The 20,553-nt window shown below is 47.6% G+C and overlaps 2 protein-coding genes across 2 annotated transcripts in view; both read left to right on the top strand.

Moving 5' to 3' along the window:
• Positions 1-4,837, top strand: part of LOC120944345 (E3 ubiquitin/ISG15 ligase TRIM25-like) — a 17,581-nt gene extending 12,744 nt beyond the window's left edge. Inside the window, exon 3 of the mRNA XM_040358397.1 lies at positions 3,307-4,837. Within this exon, the coding sequence (XP_040214331.1) occupies positions 3,307-4,837 (1,531 nt within the window). The remainder of the gene's footprint in view (positions 1-3,306) is intronic.
• A 6,589-nt stretch (positions 4,838-11,426) lies between these two features.
• On the top strand, positions 11,427-20,408 carry LOC120943100 (E3 ubiquitin/ISG15 ligase TRIM25-like). The gene is made up of 2 exons (XM_040356214.1): positions 11,427-11,569; positions 17,523-20,408. Exon 2 carries the CDS (start codon positions 17,532-17,534, stop codon positions 19,110-19,112), a length of 1,581 nt encoding a protein of 526 aa, XP_040212148.1. The 5' UTR covers positions 11,427-11,569; positions 17,523-17,531; the 3' UTR covers positions 19,113-20,408.
• The last annotated feature ends 145 nt before the right edge of the window (positions 20,409-20,553 follow it).

Here is a 20,553-nt window from a genome sequence, read left to right as displayed (position 1 = left end):
GGGACCCGAGAGGGCCATCTTCCCCCCCTCACTCGTCTCCATACCCAGCCAGGAAGAGGCCCCGATCGCCTCCGCTGCTACCGACGACTCTGGTAAGCGGCGGAGGGGACGCGGGAGGAGGTGGGGCCCCTCTCCCGCCGCCGATAATGGTGATCCCGCCGCAGAGACCACCATTAGCGTAAACCGGACCGCCACCTGAAGAGATGGATACCTGGGTTATGGCTGCTGCCATAACAGATATACCTCTTCAAAGTGCCGACGTATATAGTCATGCGGCGGTCCGGAAGTGGTTAAGTTGAATTTGTATGTAAGTTGGAACAGGTAAATTTTTTATGTGTAAGCCTAGGTTCACACTGCTGCGAATTAAAAATCGCGGTAAAATGCGCGATTTTACCGCGATTTCGCAGCTGCGATTTTGCCGCGATTTCGTCCGCAATTTAATGTAAATCGAGGCCCGAAATCGCAAAAAGTAGTACAGGAACTACTTTTTGAAATCGCAGATGCGGCGTCGCACTGATTAGGACAGTGCCATTGCCGCCGATTTGAAATGCGATTTGACATGTCAAATCGCATCTCAAATCGTTCCAAATCGTACCCAGTGTGAACCAGGGCTCACTCCAGACAAAAAAAAGGATTAACACCCTTGTAATGTTGGTTTTGCTGTCTGTGCACCTGTTCACAAAATTTCACTTCACTTTCTACCCCTGCGACAATTGAATTTTGAACTTTTTGGGCCAGATCCACAGAACAATTACGCCGGCGTATCTATTGACGGCTGTTCCGACGTCCATACCCTAACATGACTTACCCCTGCTTTGAGGCTTAACGTTACGCCTGACGTATGCCTTGCGTAAACGGCGTAGATTACAGCGACGGGCGTAAGTAAGTTCGTGAATTGGCGTATCTAGGTCATTTACATATTTGACGCGTAAATCAATGCAAGCGCCCCTTGCGGCCAGCGTAAATATGCGCCCAAGATCTGATGGCGTAGGAGACTTACGTCGGTCGCATCTTGGCAAAATTCAGGCGTATCTTGTTTGCTGAATAAGGCGCATAGATACGACGGCGCATCCGTGGACTTACGCGGCGTGTCGGAAGATACGTCGGCGTAAGTCCTTTCTGAATCTGGCACTTAGTCTTTTGAATAAAATGGCATTTTTAGTTTTAGTCGTATTTTAGTCAACTAAAAAAATAGTATTCATTTAGTCGACTAAAATGTTTTAGTCGACAAAATTAACACTGATAGAGTCTGTATAAACCTTTGTGTATTTCAACTGTAGGTTCATATACCCTGTTTCTCTGAAAATAAGCCCTACCCCGAAAATAAGCCCTAGTTAAAGTCCTTGTAAAAACATGTAATCCGTTCTGTAAAAAGATTATATAATGTGCAGTGTGTCTCCCTTTTGTAACTTTATTGTGGAAAATACCTTATTTACAGCACTGCTGGGCGCTCACGTGACCCGCCGCAGCACTTCTCCTCTCTGCTGTTTTTTTTTTTTCAATAAAACTTTATTAACCCCCTACCCACTGCAGTACTCAGAGTGGGGCTGACGTCATTTGGGATCTTGGCCCCTCCCTCTGCAGTATTTGGAGTAGGGAAGAAGAGCTCCAGCGGGTCACGTGAGCGGCAAGCGGCACTGTAAATAAGGTATGTTCCACAATAATGTTACACAAGGAGACACACTGCACATGATATCATCTTTTTACAGAACGGATTACATCATTTTATAAGGTCTTTAAACAAAAGGTTTATTTTTGGGATTACAGAATTTCACAATGCTGACTCCAGAGCTGACAGGGGGAGAAAATTCTTTGTACATACCATAAATAAATAAGACATCCCCTGAAAATAAGCCCTAGTGTGTTTTTTGTAGCCAGAATTAATATAAGACCCGGTCTTATTTTCGGGGAAACACGGTACTAAAGATAACCTAACATCACAGATGTGTATTGCTTGGCAGGGATGAGCTCAGGTATGTTCAGACACGAGTCCAAACCCACCAGAGCTTTGCCGCCAAAAAGCTGTTAATGTGGACTGCCAATAATAAGTGGTGAAGGCCAGTGGTGTATTTCGGTTTTGTGCTGCCCTAGGCCTGACTAAACTCGTGCACCCCCTAATTTAAATATGACCCAACCCTTCCTGTCAAGGTCACACCCCTTTCTTTTCAAGACCCGCCCTGAAATTTTCGAATGGGGAAACTAGCTCTGAGAGGGGGGCAATGGATTCTCCTAATTTGCATAGATTTTCTCTCACTTCCTGTTTGGCTATGGGGCAGGAAGTGAAGGGAAATCTCTGCAATGGGACAGGGACGGTAAAAAATAAACTGACAGGGGCTATAAACCTCCCTTACTCTCTCCAAAATGAAACAAAAAGTGTTGCCTATAGTTCTACTTAAAGGACAAATGTCTGATACATTTATGGAGAGGACTAAGAAGATATATACATACCAGTGGTGCAGCAGAAAACATATAGTACAGTGAGGAAGGTTTGTGGTACAGGATGAGAGGACAGTCAAAATTAGAAGCAGCCCCCCCCCCCCACAGTTGCGAAATGCCAGCCGCCCACGTACTGGTAGCAGTACGGCCACTTTATTGGGGTGCTAGACTGATTTGCCTCTCAGCCCAGTCCGCCCTATAAGACTGGCGCTACACTAACATACCTCCCAACTGTCCCAGATTTCGCGGGATAGTCCCGATTCGCGGTAAATCCTGCGGTCCCGCAGCAGCGCAATTTTCCCGCGATTTCGTGGCACCCCCCCTTGCGCGATTACCGCGATGCTCGTCAAATCCCGCGGACCCGCGATTCGCGGTAACCCCCCCCCGCTCAACAACTCTGATCCGCCCCCCCTGCTCATCCGTGGACCCCCCCGCTCAACAACTTTGATCCGCGGACCCCCCGCTCAACAACTTCGTTTGGGGGGTATGCTCATTTGTAAAAGTTGAAAAGTTGGGAGGTATGCACGCACTAACAGTGTAGCGAATGCCGGCAGGGACTCTTTCCGTGCTGCCCCCCTGCCCTAGGCCTGGGCCTTGTTGGCCTAGGCCAGGATACAGCGTTGGTGAAGGCATTCCCAGCCTCGCAGTTGCACATATACATTTCTCATATATTTCAATAGCAAGTAATACCCTGACCACTTCTGTTTGGCTGTCTGCAGTCCGCTTCTTGGCAGCATGTCTTGGGGTTTTGGGGTGAGTAAACCCTGAATCAAAGTAGGTTTTCTTTTTTCCTCTACTGGATATAGTTTGTAACCTTTTCATTTTAAGACTCCTCTTCTTATACAAACATTGTTCCTTTGTTGTTCCCAGGATGGCGTCTGCTGCACACGGAGAAGAGCTGAGCTGCTCCATCTGCCTGGACCTTTCTATGAAACTGGCGACACTGAGATGTGGGCACAGGTTCTGCCGGGATTGTATGGTGACTGCTCTGGATACACAGGAGGGATCTGGAGTTTTTCCTTGTTTGAGGTGCAGAGAGGAGGATGTAGAGTGTCCTGTGCCCGAGAAGAAGATCAAGCTGGGTAACACTGTGGACTCCCGATCCATGGAACAGGAGAACAGTGAGGTCTTCTGTACATATTGTGTGCATTTTAGGGTGGCAGCTATCAAGACTTGTCTGCAATGTGAGACTTCTATGTGTGAGAAACACCTGGCAGCCCACAACATGACAGTGGACCATGTGTTGACGGAACCGACTTCATCCTTCAGAAGAAAAAAATGCTCCATCCACAAGAAGCTTCTGGAGTATTACTGCTCCAAGGACGCCGTCTGTCTATGTGTGTCCTGCTGTCTGGTGGGGAAACATAAAGAGCATGAAGTAGAACTTATAGAAGAGGCTTCTGAGAAGAAGAAGGAGAAACTGAGAAAAGTTTGTGAATATGTGACTGAAGAACGAGGAGAAATTGAAGAAAAAATCCAGAATCTACTGGACAACAAGAGAAAAGCACAGGAGAAATCAGATGATGAGAAGAAGAGAGTCGCTGCTCTGTTTGAGGATATCAGGAGACAGCTGGAGGTCCAGGAACAGAGAGTCCTGAGTGAGATCTCCAGACAGGTAGAGAAGGTCTCGTTGGCGGTCTCTGAGCTGATTCATCAACTGGAGACCCAGAAAGACACCCTATCCAGGGATATCCGTCACATTGAGGAGATGTGTAACATAACCGACCCCATAACTTTCCTACAAGAACCAGAAATGGAATACCAAGCTATGGAGGAACCTGAGATCTGTGAGCTGGATGATTTCCTGATCTCGCTTCCATTGCTCAGATCCCTAACTGATCTAATCACCGACATAAAATCCAAAAATAAATTCCATGTGAAAAATTTGTTACTGGATGAAAAAACTGCACACAAGACATTGGTTTTATCCGCTGACCTGAAAATGGCAACTGTGTCCAACATAAATCAGAATAAACCAGATTTATCGGAGAGATTTTACGAATATTGTCAGGTGATGAGCATTGAGAGTTTTTCCAGTGGGAGACATTACTGGGAGGTAGAGATCGGGGACATTGAAGATTGGGATATTGGTGTTTGCTATCCCACCATAGATAGAGGACCTGATGGTGATCTTGGATTAAATAACAACAAGTCGTGGTGTATAAGCGTGTCTGACGATGAACTTTCTGCTCGGCACAACTGGGAATGCAAGTTCTTCGTTTACCTGGTGTCTTCGGTGCAGAAATTAGGAGTATGTTTGGATTATGAAGGCGGCCGTCTGTCCTTCTACCAGCTGAGTGACCCCATCAGACACCTCCACACCTTCACCACCACCTTCACCGAACCCCTCCATGCTGCTTTCTGTTTAGGTGATGATGGCTGGATGAAGCTCTTAATGTAAGCATTATTTAAAAAATATTGGATTTGGTTCTTAAGAGATTCTGATGGACATTATAGTTTGTCACTTGGTTTTCTTCTTGCACTGGTTTATGTGTACATCAGATGTTTCCTGTTTTCGGGGGTTAAATAAACCTGTAGGAATTTCAGCATTATACAGGATTATCAATGTGTTTATTATGTTATCGAATTGTTCCATAATATGGGTCTCTCAACTCTCAGGTGGTAAATAGGGACAATAACCTTCTCCTCTGTTGCAATAAAACAGCCAGTTGGGGGAGCTGTTGCTCTGAACAGATGTTTTCTTTTTCTTTTTTTTTCTAAATTCTTTTTATTAAAGCTTTTTTTGTATTGAGTTACAAAACAGGGCCATAGGGGCATACCCCGGGGCCAGTCATTGCACGTAACTACGTGCACAACAAAGAAAAAAGAACAAAACAACATCACAACTTAAAGCTAAGCATGTCTAACTAAACACCTCTCAGGTCACCCATGTCAGGACTACAGAAGGAGGTATTATTTCCGGAATAATCTCATCCCATTTATTAACGTTGGAATTGAAAGCAGCTGCAGGCATCACCTCAGTACCGTTGTTTCGAGCGGACGGTCAGATTTCTTGTAATAACAACCGATGCAGGTAAGCAGCCGCTTGGCTGTTATTACAAGCAGGTCTCCCGTCCCACCGGGAGGCCCGAACGACCAGCCGGCACGTCTGACGACCGGCTGGCCGGAGACCAGAACAAAGGTGGAATTGACTTTGTTCGGGTCTCAGATCTAGTAACCCAGAAGTTACTAGATTAGGATTACTGGCATCCTAAAGGCAGCAGTTTTAAAAAATAGAGGGCCAGATTCACAAAAGAGATACGCCGTCGTATCTCTGTGATCCGCCCGTCGTATCTATGCGGCTAATTCATAGAATCAGTTACGCATAGATAGCCCTAAGATCCGACAGGTGTAATTGACTTACACCGTCGGATCTTAGGATGCAATTCTAGGCCGGCCGCTAGGTGGCGATTCCATTGCGGTCGGCGTAGAATATGCAAATGAATAGTTACGGCGATTCACGAACGTACGCTTTACCCGTCGCTCTAACTTTACGTTGTTTCCGTCGAGATACGCCACGTAAAACTAAGGCTGCCCTCTAGGTGGACTAGCCAATGTTAAGTATGGCCGTCGTTGCCGCGTCGAAATTTGAAAAATCACGTTGTTTGCGTAAGTCGTCCGTGAATGGCGCTGGACGCCATTTACGTTAACGTCGAAACCAATGACGTCCTTGCGACGTCATTTAGCGCTATGCACGTCGGGTAATTTGACGGACGGAGCATGCGCAGTACGTTCGGCGCGGGAACGCGCTTAATTTAAATGGTGCCCGCCCCATTTGAATTAGGCGGGCTTGCGCCAAGCGCATTTACGTTACACCGCCGCAAGTTTACAGGTAAGTGCTTTGTGAATCAGGCACTTACGCTGTAAACTTGCGGCGGTGTAACGTAAATGGGATACGTTACGCCGCCGCTGCGCAACGTATTTGTTTGTGAATCTGGCCCAGAAAGTATTCAAAAATGCTGATCTTGGCGTTTGGAAACTTTTAAGTGCAAATGAGGGATTTGGGGTCTTATAGACGCCAGATCCCTCCATAAAGAGTACCCGTCGCAGCTTATTACTGTCACAAGGGATGTTTACATTCCTTGTGACAGCAATAAAAGTGATAAAAAAAAATTAAAAGGACAGTGTAAAAATAAGAACTTTAAATCTACAGAATATTGGCACCTGATAAGGGCTATCGGCCTGAAAGGTAGCCGAAAAATCAGTATCGGCCCTGAAAAAAACAATCTGAAGTGATGCAAAATTAAACCAAGACCAATAAGAGCATCGCTGTGCGATTTCCCCCTATCGGAAGAGTCGTACCAAATTCTAATGGCCCAAGTCTCTCATAAAGAGCAAAGGAACTGTACAGGTGATACTCAAAAATTTGGAATATGCAACTTAAAGCGGAGGTTCACCCATAGCGCACACTTTTTCCCCTTAGATGGATGCTCGTTTTGTCTAGGGGAATCGGCTAGTTGTTTTAAAATATGAGCTGTACTTACGGTTTACGAGATGCATCTTCTCCGCCGCTTCCGGGTATGGGCTGCGGGACTGGGCGTTCCTATTTTGATTGACAGTCTTCCCAGAGGCTTCCGACGGTCGCATCCATCGCGTCACGATTTTCCGAAAGAAGCCGAACGTCGGTGCGCAGGCGCAGTATAGCGCCGCACCGACTTTCGGCTTCTTTTGGCTACTAGTGACGCAATGGATGCAACCGTCGGAAGCCTCTCGGAAGACTGTCAATCAAGAAGGAACGCCCGCTCCCGAAGACCCATACCCGGAAGCGACGGAGAAGATGCATCTTGAAAACGGGTAAGTACGGATCATATTTTAAAACAACTAGCCGATTCCCCTAGACAGAACGAGCATTCATCTAAGGGGAAAAGATCAAAAAATATATAATTGGGTGAACTCCCACTTTAAAAGGTGAAACTAATATATGAGACTCATTACATGCAAAGCAAGATTGTTCAAGTCGTGATTTGTCATAATTGTGATGATTATGGCTTACAGCCCATGAAAACCACAAATCCACAATCTCAGAAAATTAGAATATTGTGAAAAGGTGCGATATTCTAGGCTCAAAGGGTCCCACTCTAATCGGCTAATTAAGCCATAACACCTGCAAAGGGTTCCCAAGCCTTTAAATGGTCTCTCAGTCTGGTTCAGTAGGAATCACAATCATGGGAAAGACTGCTGACCTGACAGTTGTGCAGAAAACCATCATTGACACCCTCCATAAGGAGGGAAAGCCTCAAAGGGTAATTGCAAAAGAAGTTGAATGTTCCCAAAGTGCTGTATCGGAGTATGGAGCCGGAGTATGAAGGAAGAATGGAGAGGCACACACTGCAAGATGCTTGAAGTACAGTGTGAGGTTTCCACAGTCTGTGATGATTTGGGGAACCGTGTCATCTGCTGGTGTTGGTCCTCTGTGCTTCATTACGCCCGGGGTCAGCGCAGCCGTCTACCAGGAGATTTTGGAGCATTTTATCCTTCCTTCCGCAGACGAGCTCTATGGGGATTCTGACTTCATTTTCCAGCAGGACTTGTCACCTCCCCCACACTGCCAAAAGCACCAAAACCTGATTCAATAACCGTGGGATTACTGTGCTTGATTGGCCAGCAAACTCACCTGACCTGAACCCCATAGAGCAGGGGTCTTCAAACTATGGCCCTCCAGTTGTTCAGGGACTACGATTCCCATCATGCCTAGTCATGTCTGTGAATGTCAGAGTTTTACAATGCCTCATGGGATGTGTAGTTCTGCAACAGCTGGAGGGCCGTAGTTTGAGGATCCCTGCCATAGAGAATCTGTGGGGCATTGCCAAGAAGATGAGAGACATGAGACTGAACAATGCAGAAGAGCTGAAGGCCGCTATTGAAGCATCCTGGTCTTCCATAACACCCAGTGTTAATTTTGGCAGAAAATTTCGATTTAGTTTTAGTCTTATGCCGCGTACACACGATTGTTTTTCGGCATGAAAAAAATGAAGTTTTTTAAATATGTAATTTAAAATGATGGTGTGTGGGCTTCACGTCATTTTTCGGGTTCTGAAAAACGACCAAATTTTTTTTCGAACATGCTGCATTATTTAACGACGTTTTAAACTATGTCGTTTTTCGGGTTGTAAAAAATGATCGTGTGTGGGCTAAAACGACGTGAAAAACCCGCGCATGCTCAGAAGCAAGTTATGAGACGTTAGAGTTATGATAAAACTACCGTTCGTAATGGAGTAAGCACATTCATCACGCTGTAACAGACAGAAAAGCGCGAATCGTCTTTTACTAACCCGAAATCAGCTAAAGCAGCCCAAAGGCGAATAGAACTTCCCCTTTATAGTGCCGTCGTACGTGTTGTACGTCACCGCGCTTTGCTAGAGCATTTTTTTTTAAAACGATGGTGTGTGGGCAATGCCGTTTTAATGAAGTTGGAAAAAACGTTGTTTTTCTACATGCTGAAAAACGTCGTTTTTTTTCATGCCGAAAAAGGATCGTGTGTACGCGGCATTAGTCTTAGGACTAAAATGGCATTTTAGTTTTAGTCCCATTTTAGTCTTCTGCAATTGTTTTAGTCGACTAAATCTCCAGTTCATTTTAGTCGTCTAAAATCTAATGAGTGTAATTAAATTGTAATGCATTAGTCAGCATTTCTCTACAATTTCCAAATTCATTCTATACTGCTGGAGTGAAAAATCTATTATGTTATTATTTATGGTATTGAGGTACAAACATGCACTACAGACCAGTGTTCATTTTGACGTCAAATTTCAATTTAGTTTTAGTCTTTTGACTAAAATGCCATTTTAGTTTTAGTCGTATTTTACCGGTACTCAATTGTTTTAGTTGTGTTTTAGTCGACTAAAATAGTATTCATTTAGTTGACTAAATTAACACTGATAACACCTCAGCAGTGCCACAGACTGATCGCTTCCATGCCACGCCGCATTGAGGCAGTAATTGCTGCAAAAGGGGCCCAAACCAAGTACTGAGTACATATGCATGCTTCTACTTTTCAGAGGTCCGATATCGTTCTATGTACAATCCTTATTTTATTGACTGCATGTAATATTCTAATTTTCTGAGATTGTGGATTTGGGGTTTTCATGAGCTGTAAGCCATAATCATCACAGTTATGACAAATCACGGCTTGAACTATCTTGCTTTGCATGTAATGAGTCTCTCTCATATATTAGTTTCACCTTTTAAGTTGCATCAGTGAAATTAACTTTTGCACGATATTCAAATTTTTCCAGTACCACCTGTATAGTGTCCTAAACTTTTAAAACACCTTTAACAAAATTTGGGATCACTGGTTGCAAACCGTAGACACCTGTTCTTAACAACCTGAAGATCTAGACCCATCTATGGTGACCTGTACGGAAATGTTCATGCTACATACCCCTACTTGTGGATGTCTCTAGAGGGACACAGGAGCCACAATAAGGATACCGGGGCCACAAGAAAGACACAGAGGCCACAGGAGTGACACAGGAGCCACAAGAAGGATACTGGGGGCCACAAGAAAGACACAGAGGCCACAGGAGTGACACAGGAGCCACAAGAAGGATACCGGGGGGCCACAAGAGGGACACAGGAGGGGCACAGGGGCCACAAGAAAGACACAAAGACCACATGAAAGACACAGAGGCCACAAGAGGGACAAAGGAGCCACAAGAAGAACACAGGAGGGCCAGAAGGACACAGGAGAGACCCAAGAGGGACACAGGAGCCACAAGAAGGATACAGGGGCCACACAAGGGACACTGGGGCCACAAGAGGGACACAGGAGCCACAAGAAGGAGACATGGGCCACAAGAAGGACACAGGAGGGCCACAAGAAATACACAGAGCCCACAAGAGGGACACAGGAGCCACAAGAAGGACACGTTGGACACAGGAGAGCCACAAGAAAGACACAGGAGGGACACAGGGGCCACAAGAAAGACACAATGGCCACAAGAGGGACACAGGAGGGGCACATGGGCCACAAGAAAGACACAGAGGCCACATGAAAGACACATAGGCCACAAGAGGGACACAAGAAAGACACAGAGCCCACAAGAGGGACACAGGAGCCACAAGAAGGACACAGGAGGGCCACAAGAAAGACACAGGAGGGACACAGAGGCCACAAGAGGGACAAATGAGCCACAAGAAGGACACAAAGGACACAGGAGCCACAAGAAGGACCCAGGAGAGACACAGAAGGGACACAGGGGCCACAAGAAGGATGCAGGAGGGCCACAGGGGCCACAAAAATGATTTGTAGCGTTGCCAGCTTTTGGCCCAATCGTACAGGTCTTTGTTGTTGTTATTTTTGTCAATTTCACTTGTATGCAACCGTGTATAGGCTATAATAATAACAATAATTATAAATATTATTGTTATTATTATTAGGTTTATTTCTAGTTTATTATTTATTACATCTTATAAGAGCGGGTGTATTAAATTGTATTGTAATTGTACTGTCTGCCCTCATGTTGTAAAGCGCTCTGTTGGCGCCATATAAATCCTGTATTATAATAATAATAATAATAATAATAATAATAATATATATATTTGGTTTATTTCTAGGTTGTTGTTGATCTAATCCCAAATTTGGCTTTATCAGGTTTTTTTCAAGATTAGTAGTTATAAAATCTTATATACGCTTTATTTGGTTTAATTACTTTATTTTATGTTTTATATGTAATTGTGCCCAATCATACACAAGATTTATAGTAGAAAAAAAAAAATCAATGATAATCATTAAAATATTAAATTGGGCTTTATTAGATTTTTTTTTTACTTTATTATTTATAAAATCGTATATAAGCTTTATTAGGTGCAATGATGTGTTAGTATGGAGACCCCCCAGGGATCTGGAATGGGGATGTCAGATTTCTCTTTGTTGTCTGATGAAGAGATGAAATCACTGACCAAAAATAACCTGCTGATCATTGGTCTGTACGGTGTCCTGCACTTCCCAGGTTGAGCACTAGATGTCGCTGTGTACACTGTGATGTATAGGGAACGTTTGTTTGGGTGGAACATTTTATTCCGGTCATGTGTTCCCAGGCTCATTGTTTACGTTGTGCACACAGTGTGTGGTGGGCGGACGAGGTGTGATCGGTGTGTTCTCCTCAGATGTGTCCGCGATCCCCGGTGACAGGTCAGTGAATGGGACTCATTGTATCACCGGGCACAAGAGGGGCATAGGCAGGACACAGGGGCCACAAGAATGATACAGGAATGACACAGGGGCCACAAGAATCATACAGGAATGACACAGGGGCCACAGGAATGATACAGGAATGACACAGGGGCCACAAGAATGATACAGGAATGACACAGGGGCCACAAGAATCATACAGGAATGACACAGGGGCCACAGCAATGATACAGGAATGACACAGGGGCCACAAGAATGATACAGGAATGACACAGGGGCCACAGGAATGACACAGGGGCCACAAGAATGATACAGGTATGACACAGGGGCCACAGGAATGACACAGGGGCCACAAGAATCATACAGGAATGACACAGGGGCCACAATAAAGATACAGGAATGACACAGGGGCCACAAGAATCATACAGGAATGACACAGGGGCCACAATAAAGATACAGGAATGACACAGGGGCCACAAGAATCATACAGGAATGACACAGGGACCACAAGAAGGATACAGGAATGACACAGGGGCCACAAGAATCATACAGGAATGACACAGGGACCACAAGAAGGATACAGGAATGACACAGGGGCCACAAGAATCATACAGGAATGACACAGGGGCCACAAGAATCATACAGGAATGACACAGGGACCACAAGAAGGATACAGGAATGACACAGGGGCCACAAGAATCATACAGGAATGACACAGGGACCACAAGAAAGATACAGGAATGGCAGAGGGGCCACAAGAGCGATACAGGATTGACACAGGGCCCCAGTGAAGGGGCACAGGGGCCACAAGAAGGATACAGAAGGGGCACAGGGGCTACAAGAAGGATACAGGAATGGCACAGGGACCCCAAGAAAGATACAGGAATGACACAGGGGCCACATGAAAGATACAGGAATGCCACAAGAAGGATACAGGAGGGGCACAGGGGCCACAAGAAGGATACAGGAGGGGCACAGGGGCCACAAGAAGGATACAGGAGGGGCACAGGGGCCACAAGAAGGATACAGGAGGGGCACAGGGGCCACAAGAAGGATACAGGAATGGCACAGGGACCCCAAGAAAGATACAGGAATGACACAGGGGCCACATGAAAGATACAGGAATGACACAAGAAGGATACAGGAGGGGCACAAGGGCTACAAGAAGGATACAGGATGTGCACAGGGGCCACAAGAAGGATACAGGAGGGGCACAGGGGCCACAAGAAGGATACAGGAGGGGCACAGGGGCCACCGAATAACACAGGGGCCACAAGAAGGATACAGGAGAGACACAGGGGCCACAAGAAGGACACAGGAGAGGCATAGGGGCCACAAGAAGGATACAGGAGGGGCACAGGGGCCACCGAATGACACAGGGGCCACAAGAAGGATACAGGAGAGACACAGGGGCCACAAGAAGGACACAGGAGAGGCATAGGGGCCACAAGAAGGATACAGGAGGGGCACAGCGGCCACAAGAAGGATACAGGGGTCACAAAAAGGATACAGGATGGGCACAGGGGGACACAGGAGAGGCATAGGGGCCACAAGAATGACACAGGGGCCACAAGAAGGATACAGGAGGGGCACAGGGGCCACAAGAAGGATACAGGAGGGGCACAGGGGCCACAAGAAGGATACATGAGGGGCACAGGGGCCACAAGAATGACACAGGGGGCACTAGAATGACGCAGGGGCCACAAGAAGGATACAGGAATGACACAGGGGCCACTGGAATGACACAGGGGCCACAAGGATACAGGAGAGACAACGGGGCCACACGAAGGATACAGGAGAGACACAGGGGCCACAAGAAGGACACAGGGGGCATGGGAGGGGCACAGGGCCCACAGGAAGGACACATGAGGGACACATGGGCTCTAAGAGGAACACAGGAGCCACAAGAGCGATACAGGAAGAACACAGGCCACAGAAGGGACCCTAAGAGGGATACACAGGGAACAAGAGGGGGCCCTAAGAGAGCCCAGTGGTCACAAAGGGGACCCTAAGAGAGACATACAGGGCTAAATAAAGGGGCCCTAAGAGGGACACTGGGATGAGAAATGTTTAAAACTTCATTCAGAGTGACTTTGTCATTGTTTCTGTTGAAGGTGTGGACATCAGTTACTCTTCACTAATAGAACACGGGCCCCCTCTGTGATTCTCGCTCGGGGCCCCTGATATTAGTGTTCTCTAGTTGCTGAAGAGGTGGTTGGGCCATAATGCCCCTGGTATACGGAGCCGTCCATTACTGGCTCTAATACTCGCCTTTAATTCCCTGCAGTAATCATTTTCTGCCACTAGATGTCCTCGGTATTCTGGGTTGAATGACACCCAGCAGTCTGATGTCATATGTTGCGTTCAGGTGTGGCCGGATAGATGGCAGATTCTGAATGTGATGTTTAACCACTTAAGGCCGGAAGGATTTCCCCCCTTAATGACCGGCCCATTTTTTGCGTTAGTGCGTCGCTTTAACTGACAATTGCGCGGTCGTGCGACGTTGTACCCAAACAAAATTGACGTTATTTTTTTTCCCACAAACAGAACTTTCTTTTACTTTCTTATTTCTTTTTTTTTTTTCAATGGGTCGGGGCGGGCACAATAACGTAAATGCGCGTGATTGTGCCTGCTCATGCCGCCCCGCCAAAAAACGAGTTACTGTGGCTGGTCGGTAAATGCTTAAAGCGGATCTCCACCCTAAAGTGGAGTCCCGCTGATCGGAACCCTCCCCCCCTCCGGTGTCACATTTGACACCTTTCAGGGGGGAGGGGGGTGCAGATACCTGTCTACAGACAGGTATCTGCACCCACTTCCGGCCCTACGATACGGGCAAAGGACGGGTTTTTTCCTTCCTTCCCGTCCGTCCCCCGTTGTATGCTGGGAACACTCGGCTCCCAGCACACAGCGGGAGCCAATCGGCGGGCGCAGCGCGACTCGCGCATGCGCCGTAGGGAACCGGGCAGTGAAGCCGGAGCGCTTCACTTCCTGGTTCCCTCACCGTGGATGGAGGGGGGAGCAGCAGGGTGACGAGCGATCGGCTCGTCATCTGCTGCGATCACCGCTGGACTCCAGGACAGGTAAGTGTCCTTATATTAAAAGTCAGCAGCTGCAGTATTTGTAGCTGCTGGCTTTTAATATATTTTTCCCGTGGCACATCCGCTTTAAGTCAAACATTGACACCCGCTGCAGATTACTGCACGTGGTTCAGGAAACATACACGGGTGGGTAGATTCACGTACGGGCGCCTAAAATTGGGACGGCCTAGCCTACTCTTTTTAGGCTACACCGCCGAAAATTATTTAGGTTAGAATTGATTCTCAAACCACTTACCTTCAAATTTTCGGCGGCGTAGCCTAAAACGAGCGGGCGTAAGCGCGCCCAATTCAAATGACTGGGAGGGGGGCGTGTAGTATTGAAATGAGGCTTGACCTCACGTTTTTTTGACGTTTTTTACACTGCGCATGCGCCGGGCGACTACATTTCCCAGTGCGCATTGCGGCTAAGTAGGCCGTACGGGCCTATTGATTTTGACGCGTACGTAAACTACGTAAATCCTGATTCGCGGACGACTTGCGCAAACGACGTAAAAAATTCGAACCTCGCGGCGGGAACGGCGGCCAAATTTAACATTGTTATTTCACCTCATAGGTGGAATAACTTTAGGTGGCCTATCGCGTACGGAAACGACGTAACTTGACGGTGTAGGCCCCGGCGTACGCTCGTAAATCGTCGTGAATCGGCGTATCCCCTCATTTACATAATCTAGGCCGGCCGCAATGTAAGCGCCACCTAGCGGCCAAAAGAAACATTGCAACCTAAGATAGAATGGCGCAAGCCAGCCTATCTTAGGTATGTTTAAGTGTATCTCTGTTAGAGAATACACTTAAACATAGGCCGGCGTAGATTCAGAGTTAGGCCGGCGTATCTGTAGATAAGCCGGCCTAACTCTTTGTGAATCTACCTAGGGATGTGGGTTTCCTACGCTGCACTCCGGTGTAAACTCTTAAATTGGTTGTAAAAGCACAAGATTTTTTACCTTTATGCAAGCCAATCACAGCCAGTGAGCCAACCAGGGGGCGGAGGGGGCGAGGCCGAGTCACGGCTCTGTGTGTGAATGGACACACACAGAACGGCGGCCTGAAAGCACGCCTGCTTGGGTGCCCCCCACAGAAAGCTGCTTGCTGTGGGGGCACCCCCCCCCCAGGAAGGAGGGGCCGGTGTGGGACCTGAGAAGAGGAGGATCCGGGCTGCTCTGTACAAAACCATACTTAACCAATTCCTGCCCACCACATAGCAGAATGATGGCTGATAAAAGGTTGTATTATCCTGTATGGGTGTCCTATGGCGTCCAGCAGGATAAGCCGCTAGCAATCGGTGGTGTGGTGTCAGTCTGACACACCGCATCTCCAATCCCAGTAAAGAGCCTATGACGGAGCCTCTTTACCATGTGATCAGCTGTGTCCAATCGCAGCTCATCACATGGTGAACAGCAAGTGCCGTTTATCTGCTTTTCCTCTACTCGTGATGACAAGGTGTGAGAAGAGGAGAGCCAATCTGCTGCTTTCCTGACGGGGGGGGGGGGGGGGGGTCATTGATTATCAGTGCAGACCCATCAATGGTTCCCACTAGAGACCACCAAGGATGCCAATCAGTGCCCATTAGAAATGCCAATCTGTGCCTGTCAGTGCCTCCTAATCAGTGCTGCCTATGAGTGCATATACGTGCCACCTATCAGTGCCCATCAGTTCTGCATATAAGTGCCTCATTATCAGTGCCACCTATCCGTGCCCATCAGTGCTGCATATAAGTGCCTCATTATTAGTGCCCATCAGTGCTGCATATAAGTGCCACATTATCAGTGCCACCTATCCATGCCCATCAGTGCTGCATATGTGCCTCATTATCAGTGCTACCTATCAGTGCCCATCAGTGCTGCATAAAAGTGCCTCATTATCAGTGCCACCTATCCGTGCCCATCAGTGCTGCATACAAGTGCCTCATTATTAGTGCCAATCAGTGCTGCATATACGTGCCTCATTATCAGTGCTGCATATAAGTGCCTCATTATCAGTGCCACCTATCCGTGCCCATCAGTGCTGCATATAAGTGCCTCATTATTAGTGCTGCATATAAGTGCCTCATTATCAGTGCCACCTATCCGTGCCCATCAGTGCTGCATATAAGTGCCTCATTATCAGTGCTGCATATAAGTCCCACATTATCAGTGCCACCTATCCATGCCCATCAGTGCTGCATATGTGCCCCATTATCAGTGCTACCTATCAATGCCCATCAGTGCTGCATATAAGTGCCTCATTATCAGTGCCCATCAGTGCTGCATTATAGTGCCACCTATCTGTGCCCATCAGTGCTGCATATGTGCCTCATTATCAGTGCTACCTATTGGTGCTTATTAGTGCCACCTATCAGTGCTGCATATAAGTGCATCATTATCAGTGCAGCCTATCCATGCCCATCAGTGCTGCATATAAGTGCATCATTATCAGTGCAGCCTATCCATGCCCATCAGTGCTGCATATGTGCCTCATTATCAGTTCTACCTATCAGTGCCCATCAGTGCTGCATATGTGCCTCATTATCAGTTCTACCTATCAGTGCTGCATATAAGTGCCTCATTATCAGTGCAGCCTCGTCAGTGAAAGAGAAAACGTATTTACAACGTTTTATAACAGAAACAAATAAACGTTTTTTTCCCCGGTGTTTTTATATTTGTAGCGCCAAAAAACAACAATTTAGAGGTGATCAAATACCACCAAAAAAAAAAATCTCTATTTGTGGGGAAAAAATAATAAAAAATATTTTTGGGTACAGCGTTGACAGTGTTGAAAATGCGACAGCGCTGAAACCTGAAAATGGGCCTGGGCAGGAAGGGGGTGAAAGTGCCCGGTATTGAAATGTTTATTAAAGTTTTTTCTTTCCTCTCTTTCAGTTGTACAGAATGGCGTTTGCTGACTTGAGAAAGGAGCTGAGCTGCTCCATCTGCCTGAGCCTCTATACGGAGCCGGTGTCCCTGAGATGTGGGCACAGCTTCTGCCGGGATTGTATCATCAGCGTTCTGGATACACAGAAGGGTTCCGGAGTATACACCTGTCCAGAGTGCCGGGCGAAGTATCCGGTGCGCCCCCTGCTGGAGAAGAACAGGAAGCTGTGCAACATTGCAAAGCACTTTCTTGATACCCAATCCCAGCTGGAAGGCTCGGGGGTCTCGTGTACGTACTGCCTTCACGCTCCCATCCCCGCCGCTAAGACTTGCCTGCAGTGCGAGACCTCCCTATGTGACACCCACCTGGGCATCCACAACAAGACCGTGGAACACACCCTGATCGACCCCACCAGCTCCCTGGACAGCTGGAAGTGTCTGATCCACAAAAAGAACTTGGAATTCCTTTGCTGCGACGACGGCGCGTACATCTGCGTGTACTGCTCCGCCATCGGCTCGCACAAGGGCCACGCGCTGAAGTCGCTGGACGAGGTGGTGAGGGTGAAGGAGAAACTGAGGAAACTCCTGGAGAAGCAGTCCTCCAAGAAGGAGGAGACGGAGAAAAATCTGGAGAGCCTGCAAGACCTTCGGAGGAAGGTGCAGGAGAAGACCAGCGTGTTGACCGAGCGCATCGCCGAGCTGTTCACCGACATCCGGAAGCAGCTGGAGTGCCTGGAGAAGAGGTTCCTGACTCAGCTCTCTAGGCATGAGAAGCAGAGCTTGCTCTCCGTCTCCGATCTGATCCGGCAGCTGGAGACGCAGAAGGACGAGCTGTGCAGGAAGATGCAACACATCGAGGAGCTCTTCAACATGACGGATCCCATCACCGTCCTACAAGACCAGGACTTGGACGCCGAGGACGCGGCCAAGACCGACAAAGATTCCGAAGCCATCACCCAAGACATTCGCAAGATCCGCTCCTCCAGCGAACTGAAGGAGCGCCTGGTGTCCGTCTCCTTGCACGCCTGCTTCTCCGACGTCATGTCCGCCGTCAAGAGAGGGCTTTACGACCCCAAGACCTCCGACATCTTGCTCGATTTAGACACGGCTTGCCGAAAAGTGTCGGTGACCGGAGATCTGAAGTCGGCCTCCTGGTCGGAGACGCCGCTGAGCTACCCCGAGAACGCCAAGCGCTTCACCACGTTCCCCCAGGTCATGAGCAGCAAAGGTTTCAGCACGGGGAAGCATTACTGGGAGGTGGAAACCAGCCAGTCGGAAGACTGGTGGGTGGGCGTGGCCTATCCCAGCATTTACCGCGCCGGTAAGGAGTCCAGGATCGGGGAGAACAACAAGTCCTGGAGCCTGAGGACGTACGACAACCACTACTCCGTGACTCACAACTCAAGGTCGCGTCAGCTGCAGACTAAGATCCCCATCCAGAAACTGGGGATATATTTGGATTACGAAGGCGGCCATCTGTCCTTCTACCAGCTGTGTGACGTTGTCAGGCACCTCCACACCTTCAGGGCCACCTTCACCGAGCCCCTCCACGCCGCTTTCTTCGTGTGGAACGAGGGTTGGATCAGGCTGAGGAGCTAAAGAAACCGAGAGTTTTCCCGAGGACTTTCCACCCAAGTGACACTAAACCTTAAATAATCCATCCCCATCCACTACTTAACTTATTATTAATTTATTGTTTCTTACCGTGTTTTCTGCTTCTTTGTAACATCCTCTGTGAGCTCCCTCTCCCTTTTTTCTGCTCCTTTTCTGTTTGGAACGAGCCGTGCACGTTGTGGTCACGTGCACTGCTCTACGCACTCTACACATCCATAGTCCATCTCGGGTGGCTACACACTTGGGACCATGGAGAATGAATGTAGCCACCCCCTTAACAGATCACAGCAGCAAAAAAAAAAGAAAGAAAAAGTTGGAATTTAGAGGAGGCCGAGCAATAGGAGGAACTTTTCTGAATTTTAGAATTCATACTTGAATCGATAATTTTTTTTTTTTTAATAGTGTCGCTGTATTTGGAGAAGTTTTTTGCGATCAATGCAGTATACAAACATTGCCGTTTTCACCAAGAGCTTTTTCCACGTTTATTGCCCCCTTTTTTCTAAACCTCCCCCCCCACAACAAGTTTTCCCCGCTTGTCCCCTTTTTTTTGTCTGTTACAAAGAAAAAAAAAAAAAAAAAAGTCTTCGTGTTTTTTGAAGAAACAGCAAAAAAGCTTTTTTCAGCCGTGTATTTTTCTGTGTCTGTGAACCATCTCTCCACATTATATCTCCCTCTATTCCCTTTCCCCGGTACAGCATGGATCGTCCATCTAGGTGTCACAGCGTGCGTAAAACTTGACTCTTCCTGAAGCAATACCCCCCCTCTCCCTCCATGGGACGTGGAGCAGCGGCATGGCCTGTGATGGCCAGTAGGATTAAAGGCTGGGGATCAAAGCCAAAGACCTATATTATAAAAGAGACTTTGGAAGGTATGCCGAGAAATCAGGGAAAAGGAGGTTGAAGGGTTGTTTTTTCCCTTTAGACGACTCATTCGTATTCTATGAAATTGTGTGCAATCGATATATTTGTCCGGAGGGTCACTTCACTAAAGCATAAGGCCTCTTTCACACGGGACGGATCCGTGATGATCCGCACCGTGAGTCTCCGCTTGCTCAGTGGGGATCACTCCGTTGGTCCCCGTTGAGCCGCCGGATGACAGGGCGATCCCTGCTCACAGTGCAGGGACAGCCCTGTCAGATATCCGCTCTCCCCTATGGGCGGATCGGATGAACACGGACTGTCTGTCCGTGTTCACCCCGATCCGCAGACGGATGGAAAAATAGGGTTTATCTCTGTCTGCAGAATCGGATGATTTGCAGAATCGGAAGTGTTCTTCCGCTGACACCCGAGATCTCATAGGGACCAATGTATGTCCCTTTTTCATCCGTACATGGATGGATGAAAAAGCGGACATGCGGTCCGCCCGTGTGAAAGAGCCCTAAGGCATGGCTCCCATATGTGCAGGCATGGCTCCCATATGTGCGGAC

Source organism: Rana temporaria, chromosome 6 (assembly GCF_905171775.1).
Source record: "Rana temporaria chromosome 6, aRanTem1.1, whole genome shotgun sequence".
Classification (NCBI taxonomy): Eukaryota; Metazoa; Chordata; class Amphibia; order Anura; family Ranidae; genus Rana; species Rana temporaria.
The sequence above is the reverse complement of the archived record's forward strand: the minus strand, read 5'-3'. Positions and strand labels throughout refer to the sequence as shown.

Bases quoted from the DNA above. Each gene is read 5' to 3' on its own strand.
- LOC120943100 (XM_040356214.1), top strand. From the start codon at position 17,532: ATGGCGTTTGCTGACTTGAGAAAGGAGCTGAGCTGCTCCATCTGCCTG.